The sequence below is a fragment of the Pyrgilauda ruficollis genome, unplaced genomic scaffold (assembly GCF_017590135.1).
Source record: "Pyrgilauda ruficollis isolate IOZ18807 unplaced genomic scaffold, ASM1759013v1 scaffold54, whole genome shotgun sequence".
In the NCBI taxonomy this organism is placed as follows: Eukaryota; Metazoa; Chordata; class Aves; order Passeriformes; family Passeridae; genus Pyrgilauda; species Pyrgilauda ruficollis.
The window spans coordinates 8,766,305-8,786,010 of record NW_024527044.1 but is presented as its reverse complement, the minus strand read 5'-3'; the positions used below and the strand labels follow the sequence as shown (position 1 = coordinate 8,786,010).

The window sequence follows — 19,706 nt, the reverse complement described above, 5'->3', positions numbered from 1 at the left end:
ATTCCCCAAAGGAGAGTTGGACTTCTCCTTACTCCATGTGTTGACCTTATTTATTGATGTGTTCCTTGAAACATCATTTGCAAACTGCACTGCTTGGCTGTGATTTGGGGGTTGTCCTCCCAAGCAGATTTCTTTTCCCTGGTGGGCTGGGAATTAATCAAGAGTCAAGCTCAAAGCTGCATTGGAACTTTGAATCTTTCATGGATAACAAGATAAACAGGGCTACAGAATATATTTGATTTTTTAAAAAAAAACTTAAATATAGATGGCATAATTTACTAAAACATCAGTAAGATTCCTAAGCTGCACAGGAGTCTGATCAAATATTCTGTCCCTGTCCTCAGCCTGAAGTGAGTAGGTGGAAATCCAACGTAATGTGAAGTGGTTTGTAGTCACTCAGGGCTGCCCCTGGAACAGATGTAGGCACTTTACCCTCACATTTAAAGCTGTAAAAACTCTTCCCATCTCACGTTAATCGGTATTGCAGCAAAACCCAAAGGCTGTGAATGAGAAATCTTGTTTGTGCAAGCTCAAAAACTGACTTTTCCCCAAATGTTTGTATCTCTAGCACTGCCTTAGGAGAACTTCCCAGGACAGGAGTGTGACAGCTCCAGCAGCCACATCACAGCCACTGCTGAACTTCTTTGTTGCCCAGAGAAGCTGTCCCTGGATCCCTGGAAACATTCCAGGCCAAGTTGGAGGGGGTTTGGAGCAGCCTGTGCTAGTGGAAGGTGTCCCTGCCCGTGGCAGGGGATGAGACAGGATGAGTTTTAAGGTCTTTTCCCACCCAAACCATTCTGGGATTCTGTGATTTGGAGCTAACCTCATTTAGCCCAAAGCAATATTTTCACAACCTCTGCTCACATTCTAAGAAATGCCAGCCAGAACTTCCAGCTCCTCTCCCTCTGCTGGGTTTGTGAGGGCCCTCAGTGGCTGGAAAAGCCCTGCAGCAGTTTGGTTTCTTCTCCTGCTTGGGGCTGAAGTGGGCTGGGAGTGCTGGAGGCATCTCTGAGCGCTTAGGCTGGGTTCAGTGCCAGCTCCTGCGGCTGCCAGCAGTGACTAATCCCTTCCTCCAGCTTTGTTCCAGAATAAGTCGCTGCCTTTGATCCCTGCAGCCACTTCCAGTGGTGTAACATCCTTTGCTGTTGGCCTGGTGGCTGGCTGAGAGGGCTCATTCCATTTAGCTGCTTGTTTAAAAAGGAATCATCTGTGGAAAATGGCTCATCCGGAGGCTGCCGGGTCTGCAGAGCTGTTTGGCTGCACACGGGTCCCTTGACATGACATTTATTAATCAGGAGCAGGCTGGCCAGGGAATGCTGTCCTGACTTTCCCTTCTCTTTGGGCTGTGTGAATGTGCTGTGCTGAGCTGGCTCTGAAGCTCAGATGCCTGAGGTTTGCATGTCCTTTCCAGCAGAAGGACTCAAAGGGTTTTTTTCATAGCTCCACTTTAAGGAGCACGGCAGGGTCTGTAGGTGATGCTTCTGGCTAAGAGGAGGAGGAGGAGGACAGAACCTGGACGGGCTGGTGGCTATGGTGGCAGAATGAGCTTCTCTGCTTGTCCTTCAGCAAGCAGCTGGATCCTCAAGCTTGGCTTTCTGATAAGAGCAGCACCAACCTTCCAAACTGACCAGCAGCTCGAGATGAGCTGCAGTGGTGTGTGTGATCCAGAGTGAGATCATCACACTGACCAGGAGTTAAAAAAGAGAATAAAACCTCCATGCTGATCAACACCACCATTTCAGTCGATCCTTTTCCTTCCTGGGAACTTTGCCTACATGCCAGCTCAGGGTCTGGTTCAGCTTGGTTATTCAGCATTTGCCAAACTCTTCCTTGGTGATGTGACTTGAGCTTTTCTGGCCCAACTCACCTGCAGAAATTCTTTGGTGAGTCCCAGCTTTATCCTCCTTTTCCCCGCTTTACTTTGACTCTTGTGTTCCAAATCAGGAAAAACCCAACATTGCTTTGAGGTCCTGGATTGCATATGGGAGTGGGGAGCTCCAGGTTTACTTCCAGAAGGAACAATTCACACAAAACCAGCTGAGAAAATCCCTGTTTCTTAGCACCGAGTCACTTCCCACAGGAGATTTGCCCCATCCCTGGGTTGAACAGTCTGTATTCAGTGCACCAGCACTACCAGCAGTGTATCCCAGGTTTGTGAGCTCAGTTTCTCCACGAGAGCAGTTTCAGAAGGCAGGGAGATGTTCCCCAGAAGTACCTGGGTGCTGCTGTCAGGTTTGCAGCACCACCTGCTGCCCGCGGAGCCGCTGCTGCCGGGGAGGCAGCTGAGTGCTGAAATCCCTGTGAGTTTTGCCATCTCCATACGTGGTTTTTCTGCTGCGTAGCAGCAGAGGAAGGAACAAATTTGCTGCTTAGTTTACCTGGGAATCCTAAAATCCAGATGCTTGTCACTGCAGAACCCGAGCAAAGGTGCAGCGATGCGTGACCGCGGGATGATAATGGAACAAGCAGCGCCGACTCCTCGGAGTTTGCACTCAGAATATCAACTCCAGCACTCTCACAGTGCTCTGTGCTACTGCCCTTCATTCTCCCCCATGCCAAGTGCTGGTCTGTCGTGGCTTTTCCACAGATAAAACCTTCCTCTCCGAATCCCCTTGGCTCAGGATGCAGCCAGTGGGGTCGGTGACCAGAAGGAAGCGTGGTTGGGGCATTGGAATGGAGAATCAAGGGAGGGATACCTCCTTGCATGCTGCTGGGGACATAATTGGATGGGTTTTGTCACATGTGAAGGTGTCACAGGGGCCAGTCCCTGTGCTGAAGCCATTAAACATCACCACAAAAGCTGCCTGTGCATCTCAAACGCTCCCTGTTTGGAGCAGCTCTGTCACAACTGCTGGGGGACAAAAGCAGCACGACAGGACTTGGCACCAAGGGCAGGGCAGCAGCAAAACCCACACTGATTTTCCAGGGCTGCATTCCTGCTACTTTTAGGGTTTGTATTGTCACCTGTTTAAATACCAACAGAATACCAAATGTCCCCAAATTATTCCATGCACTGGGACAAGCGTGGGGGGAATGGAGTGTGTGGGTGCATTTTCTCTCTTTTTTTCCTTTTGTTTTCACCTACTTTTCATCCTCTGTGACTTTGTTATGATGGAACTGAGTGTTGACATCCACTTCCCATAAAGTCCCAGAGCCTGGATATCTGCATTTCCTTTCTTCCCAGGCTTTTATCTGTCCTGGTGGAGCAGTTCTGCTGTGCAAAGCCATTTGATTGTGCATTCTGCACAGGCTGCCTTATTTGTGAAGACAGCCTTGTCTCCCAGAGTGGCCATAAGTTGATATTGTGCCACAGGACATGGATGGATCCCCTGGCACAGGAGCAGGACTCGCCGAGGTCAGGAATTTGGGTATTAAAATAGAGAGGAAAAAAAAGAAAATCTGTGTTTGCTGGAACAGGAGGGACCTTGTGGCCATTGGGACATCAAAGAGGCAGCTGTGAGGGACATGAGGAGGTTACAAAGAGGAAGGTGCCTCTTGGATATGAGGTTAGAGAAGCAGTTTTTTAATCACTGCTTGTTGCTGTGTGTCTGATGTAGCTCCCAGCTGCCTCCCCAGGCTCTGTGGATCGATCAGCAAAGACATTGCAGCCCTCAAGGAGAAGGGGGTGATTTACTCCCAAGGTTTTGGACACTCTCCTAGCCCTTTTCCCCACAGTCTCTTCTCCTTCCCTCACCTGTGTCTGGTGAGGAAGCAGATGCTGCTCTCTTATCAAAGTTTTTTTCCCATTTTCACGAAATCAAACTGTGGTTGGTGATAAAGCCTGATGGGTCTCCCTGCCCTGCTGGGCATGTGGAGCACTCCCCTCTCAAAAAGCAGCACCTGGCTTTTCCTGGACTTCTGGAAAAGGTTAATCTCCTGTGAAAAGCCATTGAGAGCAGGTGATGGAGTAGCTGGATTCAGAACCAAGGGCTGCAGTTTGTTTTCCCCTTGTGCTGTCTCCAGAATCCCTGGAATCAGTTGTTTCACTGCAAGCACCCAGAAAGGATGGAGCTTTTTCTGCTGATGACAGTGAGGGGATGTCACCTTAGAGCCTATGAGAAAATCAGACACTTCCATTTATTTAAAGCTTTTAGTTAGTTAATTAAAATCTGTGTTAGTCCTGTAAAAAAAAAAAAAAAAAAAAAGTGAGGATTTCTTTCCTTCTCCTGAAATTGGCCAAAGAACCATCAGCAAGGAGCTAAGGGCACTAGAGGGAAACTGAGGCACAGAGAAAGCAACACCTGGTCACTGAAACATCCACTTGTTTGTCTCCTTACAAGTTCACAGAAATGCTGTTTTCACCTGTTCCCAGGTTTTCTAACTGCAGCAAGATGGGAAATCTGAAGCTTTTGTCTTCCCAGAACACACTTTCAGATCCAAATGGTTCAGCAAAGTCTTCAGCTTCCTGAATGCTCATTTGAACTGACCTCTGAGGGGTTTGAGCTTCATGGAGGGAGGAGAAATGGGTTTTGTTCTCCACACTGAAAGCATTTGGGGCAGGGAAGTTCCATTTCCAGCCTGATCATGGCTTTGATCTTTGAGCTGCCCAGAGCCTGGCTTGTGGGAGCCTGGCTTATCTCTGTGACAAGGGACAGCCTCATCTTGGCCTGTGACAGAGCTGAGAGGGAATAAGAAAAGCTTCAGAACAGCCATAAACTGGATAATTCTTTCCAATAGGGCTCATTTTCCTCTTGCTCTGCATGCAGGTGACAACACAAATTTGGTTTTAAACCACTGGTATTAATTAGGTTGATTTTGTCGGAAATTTATAAAAGGAATTGTTTTGAATTGTGACTCATTTATGTGATCTCTGTAATTTTTAACACATGCTGGTCCTTAATTCCCAACCCATACTGGCTTGTGGGAGGTGGTTCTGGGATCTGGATTCATCCCAACCATGTGTTTGGCAGTAATTATTAAACTGCCTCTTGATGGAAGCGTTTTATTCCTCCTGAATTTTGTTGAAGCAAGTATTAAAAGCCTTTGGGTAAATCAAGCTTTGAAGGACATGACATTGGCCATGGCTTGAGTTCTCTGCTCCTCTGGGTAGAAGAATGATGGGTTGGTGTGAGATGTGGACCAGGTAAAGCAGGATGAGGCCAAGGATTCCAGCAATTAGGATCCAGAAACTGAAGTTTATGAGCAAAGGGAAATTCCTAGAAACCTTTCTAGATCTTGTATCCAGATTGACTCTGCCACCTGCAGGGAAAATTGTGTGTTTGGGGAAGATGCCTCTCCCTTTATTTGGCCACATTCAGGAGGACATCCCAACCCTGTCCTCTGCTGTTGGAAATTGCAGTTCTCAGCGAGTTGTGCTCCTGGAACAACAGCAACAACAAAATGCCAACTTGGAGATTGTGATGTGGGTACTGGGATAGTTCTTTTCTTCTGACATTCCAGAAGGGATCTCTCATCCCTCCATGATGGATTTGAGGGCAGGCATGCTGGCAGCAAAGCTGTCTTCATTTCACCCAGAGCTTCCCCAGTGAGATCTCAGCCTTCTCATCTCAGAAGTCCCCGGAAGGCTCCCGGACAGGAATCCACCTGGAAGCCAAAAGTGAGTTTATGTGCCTGAGTGCTTTATGGTTACTGCTCCCAGCCACATAAACATTAATAAATCCACTGTCCTCTTCCCATCAAAACAATAACCTGCCTGCAAACTTGATGGCTTCTTGGCTCTGCTTGTATCAGAGTCTATATTCCAGGTTTTTAGTAGCTGCTCAGTGAGTTATAGTGTGACTCCAATTCCCTCCTCCCTTTGTAGGGCTGGGATGTTCATTTGGATGCCCTCAGATACAAATGTTTGCACTGAAGCTCTTGTGGGATGGGTCAGAGCAGCTTTTAAATGCTGGAAACATCTCGGAGCATCCTTGGGTGTGGTGTATTCCAAAGAGTGAGATGCACCAATGTGAACAAATTTACAAATAATGGCACCTGCTCTGTCAGGTGTTTTGTTTTCCTGCTGTGGTGGAAATCCTGTCTGACAGATCTCCAGGAGGAACCTGCTGAAGAAGTAATTGCACAACAATACAGGGGATTTGCACTGAAGAAAGCCTCTGGTAATTAAAGCATCCGGGCTGTCAGCCAAAGAGCAAAGTGTGGAAAGATAAGCTCTGCCTCACTTAGTGAGCAGAAAGGAGGTATTTCCAATAATCCCCTGGGATCACAGCCCTTGGATTTCCAGCACTCTGCTCTTCTCTCCTCTCTGCTGTGCATTTCTGTGCCTCCAGGATGGAAGTTGCTGGGTTTTCTCCCATGCCATGACCTGGTGCTGCACGGCTCTGATGGCTTGGCAAGGGAAGGAGAGCTCAGGGGTGCTCGTGATCCCCCTCCTGACTTTTCCATCTCCTGTCTCACAGATGAGATGTGACAGCCCCTCTCAGATCCACCCCGAGCTCCCAGTCTGTTTGCTGCCAGACTTCTCAGCACGGATCAGGGGACTGGCAATGTGCCTTTTCCAGGGAAATCACAAGAGCAGGAATTAGCTGGTGATGGGCTGAGGGAGATCTGGGCTTTCATACTTTAGAAATTTTGAGGTTTTGCTTGTTTATTGAAATCTGGCTGGGGAGTTGCAGCCTGTGAGTGGTTCTCGGGCTCTTGTGTGGCTGTTCCAGCCTCTCCTTTGGCTCTTCCAAGGATAACAAGGAGCTCCTACCTGGCCTGACACAGCTCTGAGTACTCCACTGGGACAGTGAGGCAGGCAGGGAAGATTAATATTTTTGCCAAAATAAGGCCAGGCTTTCCCAGTCAGTTCCTTGTGCAGCTCTGCCCTGCCTGGTGCAGTGGCAGCTTCCCTGTGATTCCCAAAACAGATCCAGGAGATGGGAGCCAGTTCAGAGCAGTGCTCACTCCAAGCTGATGTGTTCCTCAGGATCTCTGTGCTCCAGGGATCTGCAGCTGGCTCAGCAAAACTCCTGCTCAATCCCAGGGGTCTGAGTTAGGTCAAATCTGAAGCAGGAGGGTGGGATCTGTCCCCAGGCTCACTGGCTGCACACATCCATTCCTGAGCTGTTGGTATTTATCAGGCTGGGAAGTTCTTGCTACCCACAAGTGGTTTGAATCCCTCTTCCCTGAGCTCCAGGCAGTGACAGTGCAGCTTTTGGATGGAGCTAGAAGCTGCTGCCTGCCCTCTTTCTGTGTCTTTGTGTGTTCTCTTTCTCAGCAGTGGTCCCAAATGGCATCTCTGTGTTTGACCTAGTATTAGCAAAGTGGGTTTGGTATAGGCATTGTGAGGAAGGTGTCCCCATTTCATCAGAACAACCTTTTTTTGCTGTTAAAATTGCCACTAAAGCAGCCAAGGGGTATTTGGAGAGGAAGAAGAGGCACAGAGGATGAAGTTCAGAGTTGACAAATAACGGTGTACAGATGTCCTGCTTGTGCTGAACCTGTGCTGGGGACACTCCTGCTGCCATCCATTGTCACCCTAGGGTGTTGCAGCTCTGGCATCTGGTGCTGTTTCTAGGCTGGGCAGAATTCCATTGGAATTTTTGGGCCTTGAATACCAAGACAGGATTTTCCAGGTGAAAACAGACAGGTTTATCCAGCTCCATCTTGAGAGAGCATTGGTAAAGAACAGTGACATCTCTCAGGACATCACACGTGGCACCTGCTGGGACACCTCCAATGCCAGGTTCAGTTTGAGGCAAGAGAGACCCTGAGGGGCTGGAGCATTGTCCAGGGAAGGGAATGGAGCTGGGGAAGGGGATGGAGCACCAGGAGAGGCTGAGGGAGCTGGAAAGGGGCTCAGCCTGGAGAAAAGGAGGCTCAGGGAGGACCTTGTGGCTCTGCACAGCTCCTGACAGGAGGCGACAGCCAGGGGGGTCAGGCTCTGCTCCCAGGGAACAGGGACAGGAGGAGAGGGAACGGCCTCACATTGCATCAGGGAAGGGTCAGGTTGGACACCAGGAGGGATTTGTCCATGGAAAGGGTGGTCAGGCACTGGAACTGCCCAGGGCAGGGTTTTAGAACCATGGATGTGCTGGGTGTGGATCATGGTTAGTGGGTTTGATCACCTTCAGTCTCTCCAGCCTTAATGATTCTGTGATTCCATGATGACCCCTTTGGGAATTGTCCATTCCACTGCATAAAAACCCTCCACCAAACTAAAAATTTGGGTTATCAGTATCAAAACTCTTGAAAGAGTGAGCTCTTTCTTCTGGAAATGACTTTTTTTTTGGCTTCACAGCAAACAGCAGCTCATAAATCTGGCTCATGGTCCCAGACCTGCCAGTGGAAGTTGGATCATGAGCTTTGCACTCTGCAGTTTTTCCCTGTGAGCTTTCATGAAAAGCACACACAGGAATTTTGGGAAGTTGAGAAGGGAATGAGCTGCAGCAGTGGAAGTAGTGGAACATGACAGCGTGTTATCCCAGGGACCTTCTTTGAGCCAAATAATTACAATTAATTGTAAAATAAATCTAATTGGACAACCAGCTCCATGTGCATCTCTAATTGCACAGCCACTAACAGCAACGCACAGAGAATAAAAATCAGTATCTGCATCCCTTTAATGTTAAAACCAGCATCCTTCTCCTTTCCTTTCTCTGGGAAGATGTGACAGCTGCCCCTGTATGAAAATGAATAAATAATCAGTTTTATTGGTATCTCAAGCTGTTTTCTCCTCTCGGAGACGAGCGACCCACTGATCTCAGCTGAGGAGTTAAAAGGGAGACCAAGTGTTTGCACACTTTCTGTGCATGGACACAGCATCAAAAAAAAAAGCCTTTCCATGGTATCTTCCTGTGTGGTTTTGTTCTCAGCAGGGGATAATTTATGCTGGGTTTTATGTTGCATTATTTAATTACACGTATTTTTAAAATGCGTCTGTTTTGCCAATTTACATTCAGCGTGCGCTGCCTTTGGATGGCTTTGGAGCTAAATACCCTTCCCATACCTCTGGAGATGAGTCTTAAAATAGTCCATAAATCCTTTTAATTCAGAGTTTGAAAATGCTTTAAGTCAGAGGTAGCAAAACTGGGGGTTCAGGGCATAAAGGAGGGGCTGTGGCTGTTTCAAGGTGAAGAGGAAGGAGCAGGGAATAATTAATACATGAGAGAGGGATAACAGTAACTTCCCAATCCATCTTTACAAGGGAGGATTAAAGGGGAAACAAGAAGGTGAAGAATTGCCAGGGGAAGCCACTGTGAAAACCAGGGACAGCTCCTCAGGCAATGCATGACTGAGGAAACATCCTGCTGAGAGTGCCAGGTTTGGGCTGGATGCTCAGATAAATGGATTTTTTTGGTGCCATCAAGCCAAACAAGGGAGCAGATTCCAGTGGATTTCTTTGGGATGGGTGAGGAATGATGTCCCCCTTGGCTACCACAGCTCCATCCAAGCACATCCTGGGACTCATCCAGTCCTGGAACAAAGCTGGGAGCCAGCTGGGAATGGTGAGGGTGGTTGGTGGGGAGAGACCACTCACGAGAGGAGCACATCCCCTGTGGCTCTGCCTGGATGCAGGATCTCCCTCAGGATGGCTCAGGATGTGGTAACAGGGTTCCTTTAGGAGCTGAGGTCCCAGCCATTCCCATTTATTGATTTATCAGGATCAGACTATGTTAACCCCAGGCTAACACCCAAATATCTTTGTCCTAACAAGCACCACAGAGCTGCTTTTTGTGCATCTGCGATTTCGCCTCCGCGTCCCAAGTTTATTAAACATTCATTATCACAAACACAAAAGAACATCTATTTTTTTTTTCCTACAAAATGCCAGCCTGCTCAGATCTGGCAGTGTGTCTGGAAGGAGCTTTGACATCCTGCTCACACAGTGTCAAAGTGCAGGGCAGCAATTCCTGCTGGATTTGCAGCTCATCCACAGCTGCCACAAACACCCTGGAGCCCTGTGTTGTGCCAGACTCATTTCCTCGAGTTTTTGGTTCTGTGTTGGAATAAAGAGCATGGTTTTTGGGAGGAAAGGCATCATCCCAAGGGCTTGGCTCTGCTGGCAATGCCATGCTGGCATCCCATCTCCTCCCTGCCCATGCAGCTCTGGCAATGTGCCGGGAGGAGCCTCGCGTGGTATCGAGCGAGGCCAGATTATTTTATTTCTCATGAAATGAAGAACTCCTGGCTGAGCCAAAGGCCTGGGTCTGTGCTGTTGGCTTTGGAAAGCAGGATGCTGGCCAGTAGGAGCTGCATGAATTTCTGTCCTCTGAGGGTTTTCTCATGGTGGAAGTCGAGGTTGGCAGGAGGGAAAAGGTTTTGCGTGGGCAGGGCAGGACACCAGCGCCGCTGGGTGTGAGGCTGCACTTGGAAATCTTCAATAAGCACCACCATGGTTGTCCTTGGTAGGGGCAGCCAAGCAGATCTGAGGTCTGGGCTGAGAGCCACAGTGATCCTGCCAGCTTTTGTGGAGCAGCTCAGCTTGCCCAGAACAGGTAGTGATAAAACACTGGGAAAATGGAGTTTAAAATGTGGCCGTGGTCGGGTTCACAGGATTTACTTCAATGTTGTCTCACTGGGAATGGGCTGCAGAGATTTTGGGTGGCATCTCTGGTGGTGGCAGCAGCTCCTTTGGCTTCTCCTTGGCACCTGTCCTGGCAGAGAGCTTGGCTGCTTGTCGTGGAGCCAGCGTGCCTGGGATTGGCCTCTTCTCTCCTTCCATGAAATGAGACAGAGCTCAGAGACATCAGGATCAAAGTCCTCTTTAGCAAAGGGAACCTCAGGGGTGTCGTTTCCATATGGAGCCTTGCCCCAGTGCCAGAATTCCCGCTGGAGCCAGGATGTTGAAAGAATCACAGAATCATCCAAGCTGGAAAAGTCCTTCAGGGCCATCGAACCCAAGCTGTGCCTGTCCCCACCTTGTCACCAGCCCACATCCAGCCCTTCCTGGGACACCTGCAGGATGGGCACTCCAATCCTCCCTGGGCAGCCCCTTCCAATGCCCAGCCACCCTTTCCATGAAGAAGTTCCTCCTCTTCACCCAGCCTGAGGCTTTGTCCCTGTCTGACACCCCACATTTGTTGCTTGGCTCGGTGCAAACTCGTTCTGACAGCTTCTCTTCCAAAAACTGACCCAGCTTCCAGGAGGATGCAGTTTGGTGGGACCAAGCAGAGTTGTTGCCTTCCTCATGCCCATCTCTGGTTGCATTTGCAGAGCAGCAAGTGCCAGTCTGGTCTCACACCTCGGCTGCAGAGGGAGCGGGAGTGGAGCCGGCCGTGGTAATAAAGGATGTGATTTATTCCCTTCATGGATCTGCACACCCTTCCCTCCTCCCAGGGAGTCTTGTAAATAATCCCAGCACTTGTGCCTGATGTGTAGAGGGGAGAGACTCTGGTGGATCTCAAGTCTGTGGGTCTCAAGTGCCAATCTGGGCAACTTTCTTAATCAAAGCATCTCTGAATTTGGCCAAATTCGGAGTTGAAAATAAATGTATGTGACAGGGTGGCTTCAGGGATGCTTGGAACTCGTTGTTCCCTTTTCCTAGAGTTTGCCACATCCCAAAGTTCTCCAACAGAGCCTTCTCTGACCTCTATTAAGCCTCGATTGGCTGATTTTGAATTGATTTCTTCCCCAAAAGTGCACGTGGGAGAGCTGGAGAAGCAGAGAGGAAGGAGGGTGGGCAGTGACCTCCTCAGATGGGAACGAGGATGTGGATGGGATGGAGATCATCACCTCCCATTGTGGCTGTCCTGGATGGGTGGGGACAATGGTGGCGCCTCTGGAGCCAAGTTCCAAAGCTGCTCAGACTGGTCAGACCCATTGTGAGAAATGGATTTATAAATAATTCTCAAAGCCTGACAAAGCTCACAGAGTCTTGTATGATGTACACTGAGATAAGTATGATAAACTCTGAGATAAGGTGTGATAAACACTGAGATAAGGTGTGCTGACTTAGGAAGGCCATGGAATAGAGATGACATTGTTGAGAGAGACCCAGCTAGGAACAAGTTCCAACAAGTTTCAAAATACGGCCTTGCAAAAAGAGCAGATATTTTAGGGAATTAGAACTGTGAAAGATGCATTGTGGGGTAAAAATAGAGGTGATTGGTGTTAGAAGTGTTAGCAGCATTGTGTGGCAAAAGCTAAATGGGCTGGGAAACATTTCTAAGGTATTGGAACCAGGAAATGGGTGGCTTCTGCTGGAGTGGCGTTGAGTTTTACATCTCTTATGTCTCACCCTTCATCGAGACTGAAAATGGAGTAAAATAGTTTAAAAAGCCTCTCAGCTGCCCTGTCTCTGTAAAAGCTGGGAAAAGCAGGAACCCCTGATCCAGGAGATGAGTTAACCCTTTCTGCATGGAGAGCATCTGAGTCCTGTTCTTCAGAGAAGCAGAGGGAGCTCGTGGTGTCCCCACCGCCCCCTGCTCTCTTCCCCCAGCCCATTTGGGTAGAATCTTTCATTTTTGGCAAAGATGGAGCAGATCCTTCACCTGAGAGCTCATTCACTGTCTCCCCACATTACCCAGCTCTCCTGAGGGCATCCTCCAGGCTTTTTTCCCCTCACAGAGACCTGACATGAGCAATGAGGCGCCCGGGTTCTTGCAGAGTTTGCTCTTTGCCCAGGAATCAATCCAGTTCACTAAGTTGAGCTGTCAAAACTTCTCCAAGGGCCCGGGCATTCCTCATGTTTTCACCATCAAATTATATGTGACATTTAATTTAAAGCTGAAGCATGAAGCCTCACCAGCAAGGAGATTGCTGGAAGGTATTGATTTTCCTGTGTTTTTTTTGTGTTTATGTATAAAAACGTGTTTTAAAGTATTGGTAAAAGGACATTATTGCTGGGCAGACTCTGGATTTATGCTCTGGTTTAGTTTTCTCTCAGGTTTTTTTTTTTTTTTAAGATCCATTTGTCCAGCGTGTCTGTGAACAAGAAAATACTGGCAGGAAATGGATGTCATGGATTTGTGGGGTTTTGTGCTCCTCGAGTCAAACAAATCCCAGGTTGTGGAACTGAATCACCTGGAACTGATTTTCTAAAAGAAGAAGCTTCTGATGTGGTCTGTTGGGTGCTTGGAGGCATTTTAGGTGTCTCCAAACTTTGCAAACTGCTCAGGAGGTTCATGGTTTTGAGCTCTGGGCCTTTTAGCTGATGGCAAAGCGTTTTAAAGAGAATTAGTCCCAAACAAAAGTCAAAAATAACCAAAGTAAGGCAAGCAGGGCAGAGTCTGGGGTGGGTTTGAGTCTGGAGGAGTTGGAATTTGGTGCAGATCCCAGCACTGGTGCTCTGCTCGGTGTTTGGAGCCCCTGCAGTGAGGAGAGGTGGGGGTTGGTGATGGGCTGGGGTCTCTCTTGTTGTTCCCTGGCTGATTTCCTGTCCTCCTCACTGTTGGAATCTCCTTGGGAAGGAGAACTGCTGCCTCTCCGTGCTGCCAGAGCCTTGCAGCTCTGCTGAGAGAACATCTTTCCTTGGGCTTTGACAGAGCTCTGGGCTCCAGACCGTGAGGGAACAAAGCTGTGGCAAAGTTGGTCATTAAAATGCTGGAAGGGCAGGAGAAGCACAAAGGAGGAGAGATTGAGAGCTCAGAGTCTGAAAAAGGACAGAGAGAGGGCTGGTGATGGCACCTCTGGGCTCTTTGGGGGTGAGACCCACCAGGGCAGGGGGTGGGAGCTGAAGGGAGACAATTGCCAAGGAAAGGTGGGTTCTGCAGGTGGAGACAGGACACCCTCCTGGCAGAGCTCTCCCAGTGCCAGCTGCACTGCCCTGGAGCACACAGGAGGTTCATGGTGGAGACTTTGAGGATTCCAGAATGGTTTGGGTGGGAAGGAGCCTTAAAGCCCATCTCATCCCACCCCCTACCATGGGCAGGGACACTTTCCACAATCCCAGGCTGCTCCAAGCCCTGTCCAGCCTGACCTTGGACACTTCCAGGGATGCAGGGGCAGCCACAGCTTCTCTGGGAATTCTATTCCAGAGTCTCACCACCCTCGCAGGGAACAATTCCTTCCCAAATCCCATCTATCCCTGCCCTCTGGCAGTGGGAAGCCATTCCCTGTGTCCTGTCCTCCATCCCTTGTCCCCAGTCCCTCTCCAGCTCTCCTGGAGCCCCTTTAGGCTCTGGAAGGGGCTCTGAAGTGTCCCTGGATCCCTCCCTTCTCCAGGCTGGACTCACTCCAGCAGATCCACGTCCTTCCTGTGCCGAGGACCCCAGAGCTGAACACGGAGTGTGGAGTTGGCTCCTCTGCTTCCCTCCTCACCCCATTCCCACTCTGATTCCTGCATCCTCTTTTCCAGCCCTTCCCAGGCAGAGAAGAAACCCCTGGGAGCATCTGCTGGCTCTGGATAACCCTTGAGCCCAGCCTGACTGAGCTGAGTTTTGTGGTGCTTCTCCACCTTGGGAAGGAGCAGGATCAGGAGTTCCTGTGCCAACATTGTCCCTGCTTTTTCCATGTGCTGGTGAAACCACAGAGCTCCCGGGGTGGGAATGCTGCTGGCTCAGCTCTGGCCCTGCTTTTCCACAGCCCAGAGCTGCCCAGTTTGCTCCCTTGCAGTAAATTGTTGGTGCTTTTGATGGCTCTTCAGTGCAATATTCAACGTGTTCCTGCTGAATATTCCATCCCCCCAGAGCTGTTGGCAGATGAAAGCTCCAAGACTGGCTTTCCATGGGAATTTAATCATCCCAGCTGTCACGCAGATCCCGATACAAATATTTCCACTCTTAATGGTTTCAGCGTGGGCTTTTTTGTGGGATCAGATGTAATCTTATTTAATGGAGTCCTATTGCTGTGATGCTTTGGTCTTTTCACCAGGCTGGGCTTAATTTTTAAATGGAGATTGTTCAGAGCAGAGGCAGGGAAAGGACTGGAGGGGTTGAATGGGGTGGGAAATGTGGGATGGATGGAGTGACTTTGGATCAGCCAGGGGAGGCTGAAAGTGTGAGAGCAGGAGAAAGGATCCAGGGTGGATGGGGCTGTCAGGAACGGTGTGGAACTGTGCCAGGGGAGGGTTAGGCTGGATATTAGGAAAAGGTTCTTCCCCAGAGGGTGTCAGGCACTGGAATGGTGACATTCCCAAGGCTGCCAGGAGCATTTGGACAACTCTCTCAGGGATACACAGGGTGGGATTGTTGGGATGTCTGTGCAGGGCCAGGGATTGGACTGGGTGATCCTGGTGTGTTCCTTCCAGCCCCATGATTCTTGGAAGAGGCAGAAATTCAGTAGGATTTTACAGCTGTGTGGCTGGGATGGGGGGAATTGCTGGAGCTGCTGCTGGACTGAGCCAACACCTCGTGGCTTCGGAGCACTCCCCATGCCAGGGCCACCACCACAGCTGGCACAGCCCCAGCCCCAAACCCCACCATAAATGTCACTGCCACCCTCAGGTGGTGCGCACGGAGAAGAACAGCCTGAACAACCGGTTCCTGCCCTGGGACGAGATCGAGACCGAGGCCATCCTGTCCATCGACGACGACGCCCACCTGCGCCACGACGAGATCATGTTCGGCTTCAGGTGAGCCCTGCCCAAAACTGCTCCTCCCCACGGCCAGGACCTGCTCAGGCAGCAGCCAGGGGCACAGGCAGGGCTGGCACAACCCTTCCCGTGGATTCCCAGCTCTGCTTTTTGGAGAAACACGCATTAATGGGGTGGGGAACCTGATCCCAGCTTGTCCCATTTCCCACAGTTCTTAACCCAGCTCTTCAGATTTGCTGTGCTGATAATGGTCCCAGGATGGTTTTAAGCCTGTGGCTTCCTGGGGTGGACAGGGCCTGGAAAACCAATCCAAGAGGCTGTTTCACTCCATCCGTGAGCCAGGGGCAAGGCCAGGATGATGCTCAGGTGGTGGTGGTGGCTGCCACCCTCTGCTCCGTGTGACACTGGGGTGTGACAGTTCTTGGGGCAGAGCAGGCAAAGGCAGATGTCCCCCAGCAAAGGCAGATGATCTCCCCCAGCAAAGGGAGATGTCCCCCAGTAAAGGGAGATGATGTCCCCCAGCAATGGGAGATGTCCCCCACCACAGGCAGGTGATGTCCCCAGCAAAGGCAGGTGATGTCCCCCAGCAAAGGGAGATGTCCCCCAGCAATGGGAGATGCCCCCCAGCAATGGGAGATGCCCCCCAGCAAAGGGAGATGTCCCCCACCAAAGGCAGGTGATGTCCCCCACCAAAAGCAGGTGATGTCCCCACCACAGGCAGGTGATGTCCCCCAGCAAAGGCAGGTGATGTCCCCCAGCAAAGGCCGGTGCTGCTGCTCTCACTCCCGCCCTGTTCTGCTCCAGCATCCAGCTTTCCCTTGACTTCTCCCTGGCAAAAGCTTCCTGCTCACAGGAATGAGGGGGCTCCTGCTGGGGGAGGTTTGTGCCAGCTGCTCCTGCAGCTCCTGCAGCCAGGGCTCCCTCCCTGCCAGGAGCTGTGGGGAGTGAGGGGCCACAAGGAGCAGGGGCTGCCATTCCCAGTCGGAGAACACCCAGCAGCTGCTGGGGGTGGGAGATGGGAACCAAAACCTGCTTGGGAGGGGGATTAAAAGGCACAAAACACCTGGAAACCCACCAGGCTCCTTCGGAGAGATGAGAAATGAGGTGTGAGAGGGATTAAAGTGCAGGAGGAGGCGTCAGGATTCCTGGCTTCTCTTCCCCTGCCCCATTCCAGGCTCTTTATCCAAACTGGGCTGTTTTCTCCCCTTTTTTGGTCTCTGTTTTGCTGATTAGCCCTGGAGAGCATCAAATGAAGGTCGTAAGTGCCCTGTGTTAATCTCACTCATATCCCTGCTTACAGACACCCTGTTCCCACAAAGCCTCCCTGTGTTAACACATTCCCAGGAGCTGCTGGAGTCTTGGCACTGGAGTGAGCCTCTGCCCACAGCAACTGTGCTTTGTCAAAACTTTGCTGCAGGCTTTGATTTTTATTCTTGGGGCCAAAAGCATCATTTTTGCCACTCAGGAGGGAGCTGGAGGCAGCTCTCTGGGCACCCCCAGAATGATTCTCCAGAGAAATCCTGATTTTTGTGGCTGAGCTGGGAAGGAAAAAGTTCATAAGAAAGTGAAGATGTGGGAGAAGTGAAAGGGAATAAATGGTTTCCACTTCCAGCTTTTCTAAACAATCACCCTGGACTGACAGGAACTGCAGCAAACAAGTGCTGGCAGGATAGAGCCAGGGAAGCTGCTGGTGATGTTGATTCCTTGGGATTATCTTGGAGTTTCAATAATTGGAGTAGAGGATTGAACAGCAAACACGTCTGTGCTCCGTCAGTGTGAGGAAAGCTCAGGGAATCTCGATCTGCTCTCCTCCTGTAGCTCTCCCAGAACAGGGCTTGTGGGAGAAACTCACATCCAAATGAGGGGAAAAAACCCAAAAATGGCACTTACTGCCCAGTTTTGGCCTGGCAAGAAGGGAAAACCCTTCTGTATTCACAGAGAGTTCTCTTGTTCAGTCTGGAGTCACAGCTTGGGCAGGGAGGGGGGACGGAACCATCCAAAGGAAGCCAGCACCCCTGCCTGTGGAAGCTGGATTTGTTTCCCACCTTAGGCACTGACTTTTTCCTTAATTATTGCTGCCAGTGTTGCAGTTCCCCTGGGGGATTTCTCTGCAGGAGCGTGAGCTGCAGATGAGAGCAGAACATTAAGCAATCCCACGCTCCACATGCAAAATTCAGGATTTCGTTCCCAAGGCTGGACTGTGAGCTCGTGTCGGGGTGAGGGAGGCACTCGGGGCTCTGGAGGCTTTTCCTGTGGGGCCAGAGCCCAGGAAGCTGCAGTTTGGGATGAGGAGCCAGCACCTTGGCAATCCAGGTCTTCCCTCAGGAGACACCAGGGCCTTCAGCATCTCAGCAGCTTTTCACAGAATTAGGGAATTACGGAATTTCCAGAGTCCTGGAATGGTTTGGGTGGGAAGGGACCTCAAAGCTCATCCAGTCCCACCCCTGCCATGGCCAGGGACACCTTCCACTATCCCAGGGTGCTCCAAGCTCTGTCCAGCCTGGCCTTGAAGCTTTCCTTAAGGGAAATTGATGTTATCTTGACTTTCCTGAGCTGCTGGGAGATGGAAAGTCCCAGTGATTTAGGGAAGAAGCCAGGAGATGCTGGGCTCCTCCCAGGCTGAGCCTTAGTTTTCTTTTAAACCTCATGAGCTACAAAATCCCTGATTTTTGGATTAGGAGCCCTTTCCCTGTGCACGAGCAGCTGTGCTCTAGGACAGGAGCACATTTAACACTGCTTTCCTTTTTGCCCTTTGGGCATTCCTTGGGTAAACAGTTGCCAAACTCTTTTATGTACAGACCCCTCCACCCCTTGCAGCCCCTCAGGAGGCTCTGGGCGGGCTCCCAGCTCTGTGTCTCACAGACATTTCTGTGTTTGCAGGGTGTGGAGAGAGGCCAGGGATCGCATCGTGGGCTTCCCGGGCCGCTACCACGCCTGGGACATCCCCCACCAGTCCTGGCTCTACAACTCCAACTACTCCTGCGAGCTCTCCATGGTGCTCACTGGTGCTGCCTTCTTCCACAAGGTGAGACCTCCCCGGGGCTGCCCCTTCCTGCTCACAGCCACCCCAGGCTGCAGGTTTGGGGGGTTGTGGGTTTTTAAGGACAAATGTGGGAGCTTTCTCCAAACTGAAACACAGCCAGAACCTGGTCCTGAGTGCACTGGGAAGGATCTCCAGTGGCTATTCCTGCCGTGCTGAATCCACAGCAGCAGAGAGCAGGATCTGAGGGGGGCTGGAACCCCAATTCCTCGATTCCTGAGCTTCCAGGAGAGGGTGGTGGCTGTGGGAGATTTGCTGCTGCTGTGGCTACAGCAGATCTTGGTGCAGGATTAACTCTCTTATAGGGAATGTTTCCACTGGGATCCTTGAGTTTTGAGTCAGCCACACCCCAAAATGTCCCACGTGTCACCTTGTCACCTTCCATTCTGCAAATGGGATTCGTGATGGTTCGTTAACTGATCTCAGAGTAAAAAACCAACACAGAAAGGGGATTGCAGTATCAATCAGAACAAGTGCACCTTTATTGAAATGCCTTAGGGGGACTGGGGAGAAGGAAAGAATAGGGAAAGAGAGGGAGGAAGAGAAGGTGGGTACAGCTACCAAACGTAGAGAGATGAAGTCCTTGAAGTCCAGTTGATGGAGTTCACCTGGTCACGTCAGGGGAGATCTCAAAAACACTGGTTAACTCAAGGTTCTTTATAGTCCTTTCTTGGTAGGGGAAAACAGGTCTTGAAATCACTGGGGAGACTCAGGTACAGTAAAGAACAGTCCGTTGAAAATTGCTGAGGGGAAAGAAGGCATTGAAGAAGGGTACAGACAATCCATGTTGTCAGCAGTAGGCGAGAACCATTGTCTTCTTGGCCAATGGCCACACCTGCAGGCAAACATCTCACTTTGGTCAGCTCCCCACACACCTCCCCTGGGTTGGGGCTTTCAGTGTCAGTCCTTGGGAGGAGGGGGGAGCTCCTCCCTAAAGGGGTCTCATGTCTCAGTCCTTGAAGGAGAGGCTTCTCCCATCTCAGTCTGTCCGTCACAGTGGTTGAAAAGCAGATGAGGGGTCTTCTGTGGGGACCACCAAAAGTTACCCCAGAAAAGTCCAACCAGGCCAAGAGGTGGGGAAATTCCAGGGCTAATTTCACAGAACAGGTGCAGGCAGATAAGGCGAGGTGCCCCTTCTTCCACAGCAGCAAACACACCTGAAACAATCGCTTGGCAGGCCAGAGCTCTGCTCAGAGGCCTCAGGATTATTTGGTGTTCATCCACCACTGGCAGGCCAGGGTCGTCAGGGTCCCAATGTCTGTCCTTGAGACGGTCATGAGGCAAATGAGGGAATTCCAGAGAGTCTCT

General features: G+C 50.5%; 1 protein-coding gene across 3 annotated transcripts in view; it reads left to right on the top strand.

Annotated features, from left to right (window-relative positions):
- Positions 1-19,706, top strand: part of EXTL3 (exostosin like glycosyltransferase 3) — a 112,552-nt gene that overhangs the window by 91,495 nt on the left and 1,351 nt on the right. For all 3 annotated transcript variants that reach the window (XM_041480995.1, XM_041480993.1, XM_041480994.1), the window contains 2 exons: positions 15,270-15,397; positions 18,239-18,383. In XM_041480995.1, the coding sequence (XP_041336929.1) occupies positions 15,270-15,397; positions 18,239-18,383 (273 nt within the window). The remainder of the gene's footprint in view (positions 1-15,269; positions 15,398-18,238; positions 18,384-19,706) is intronic.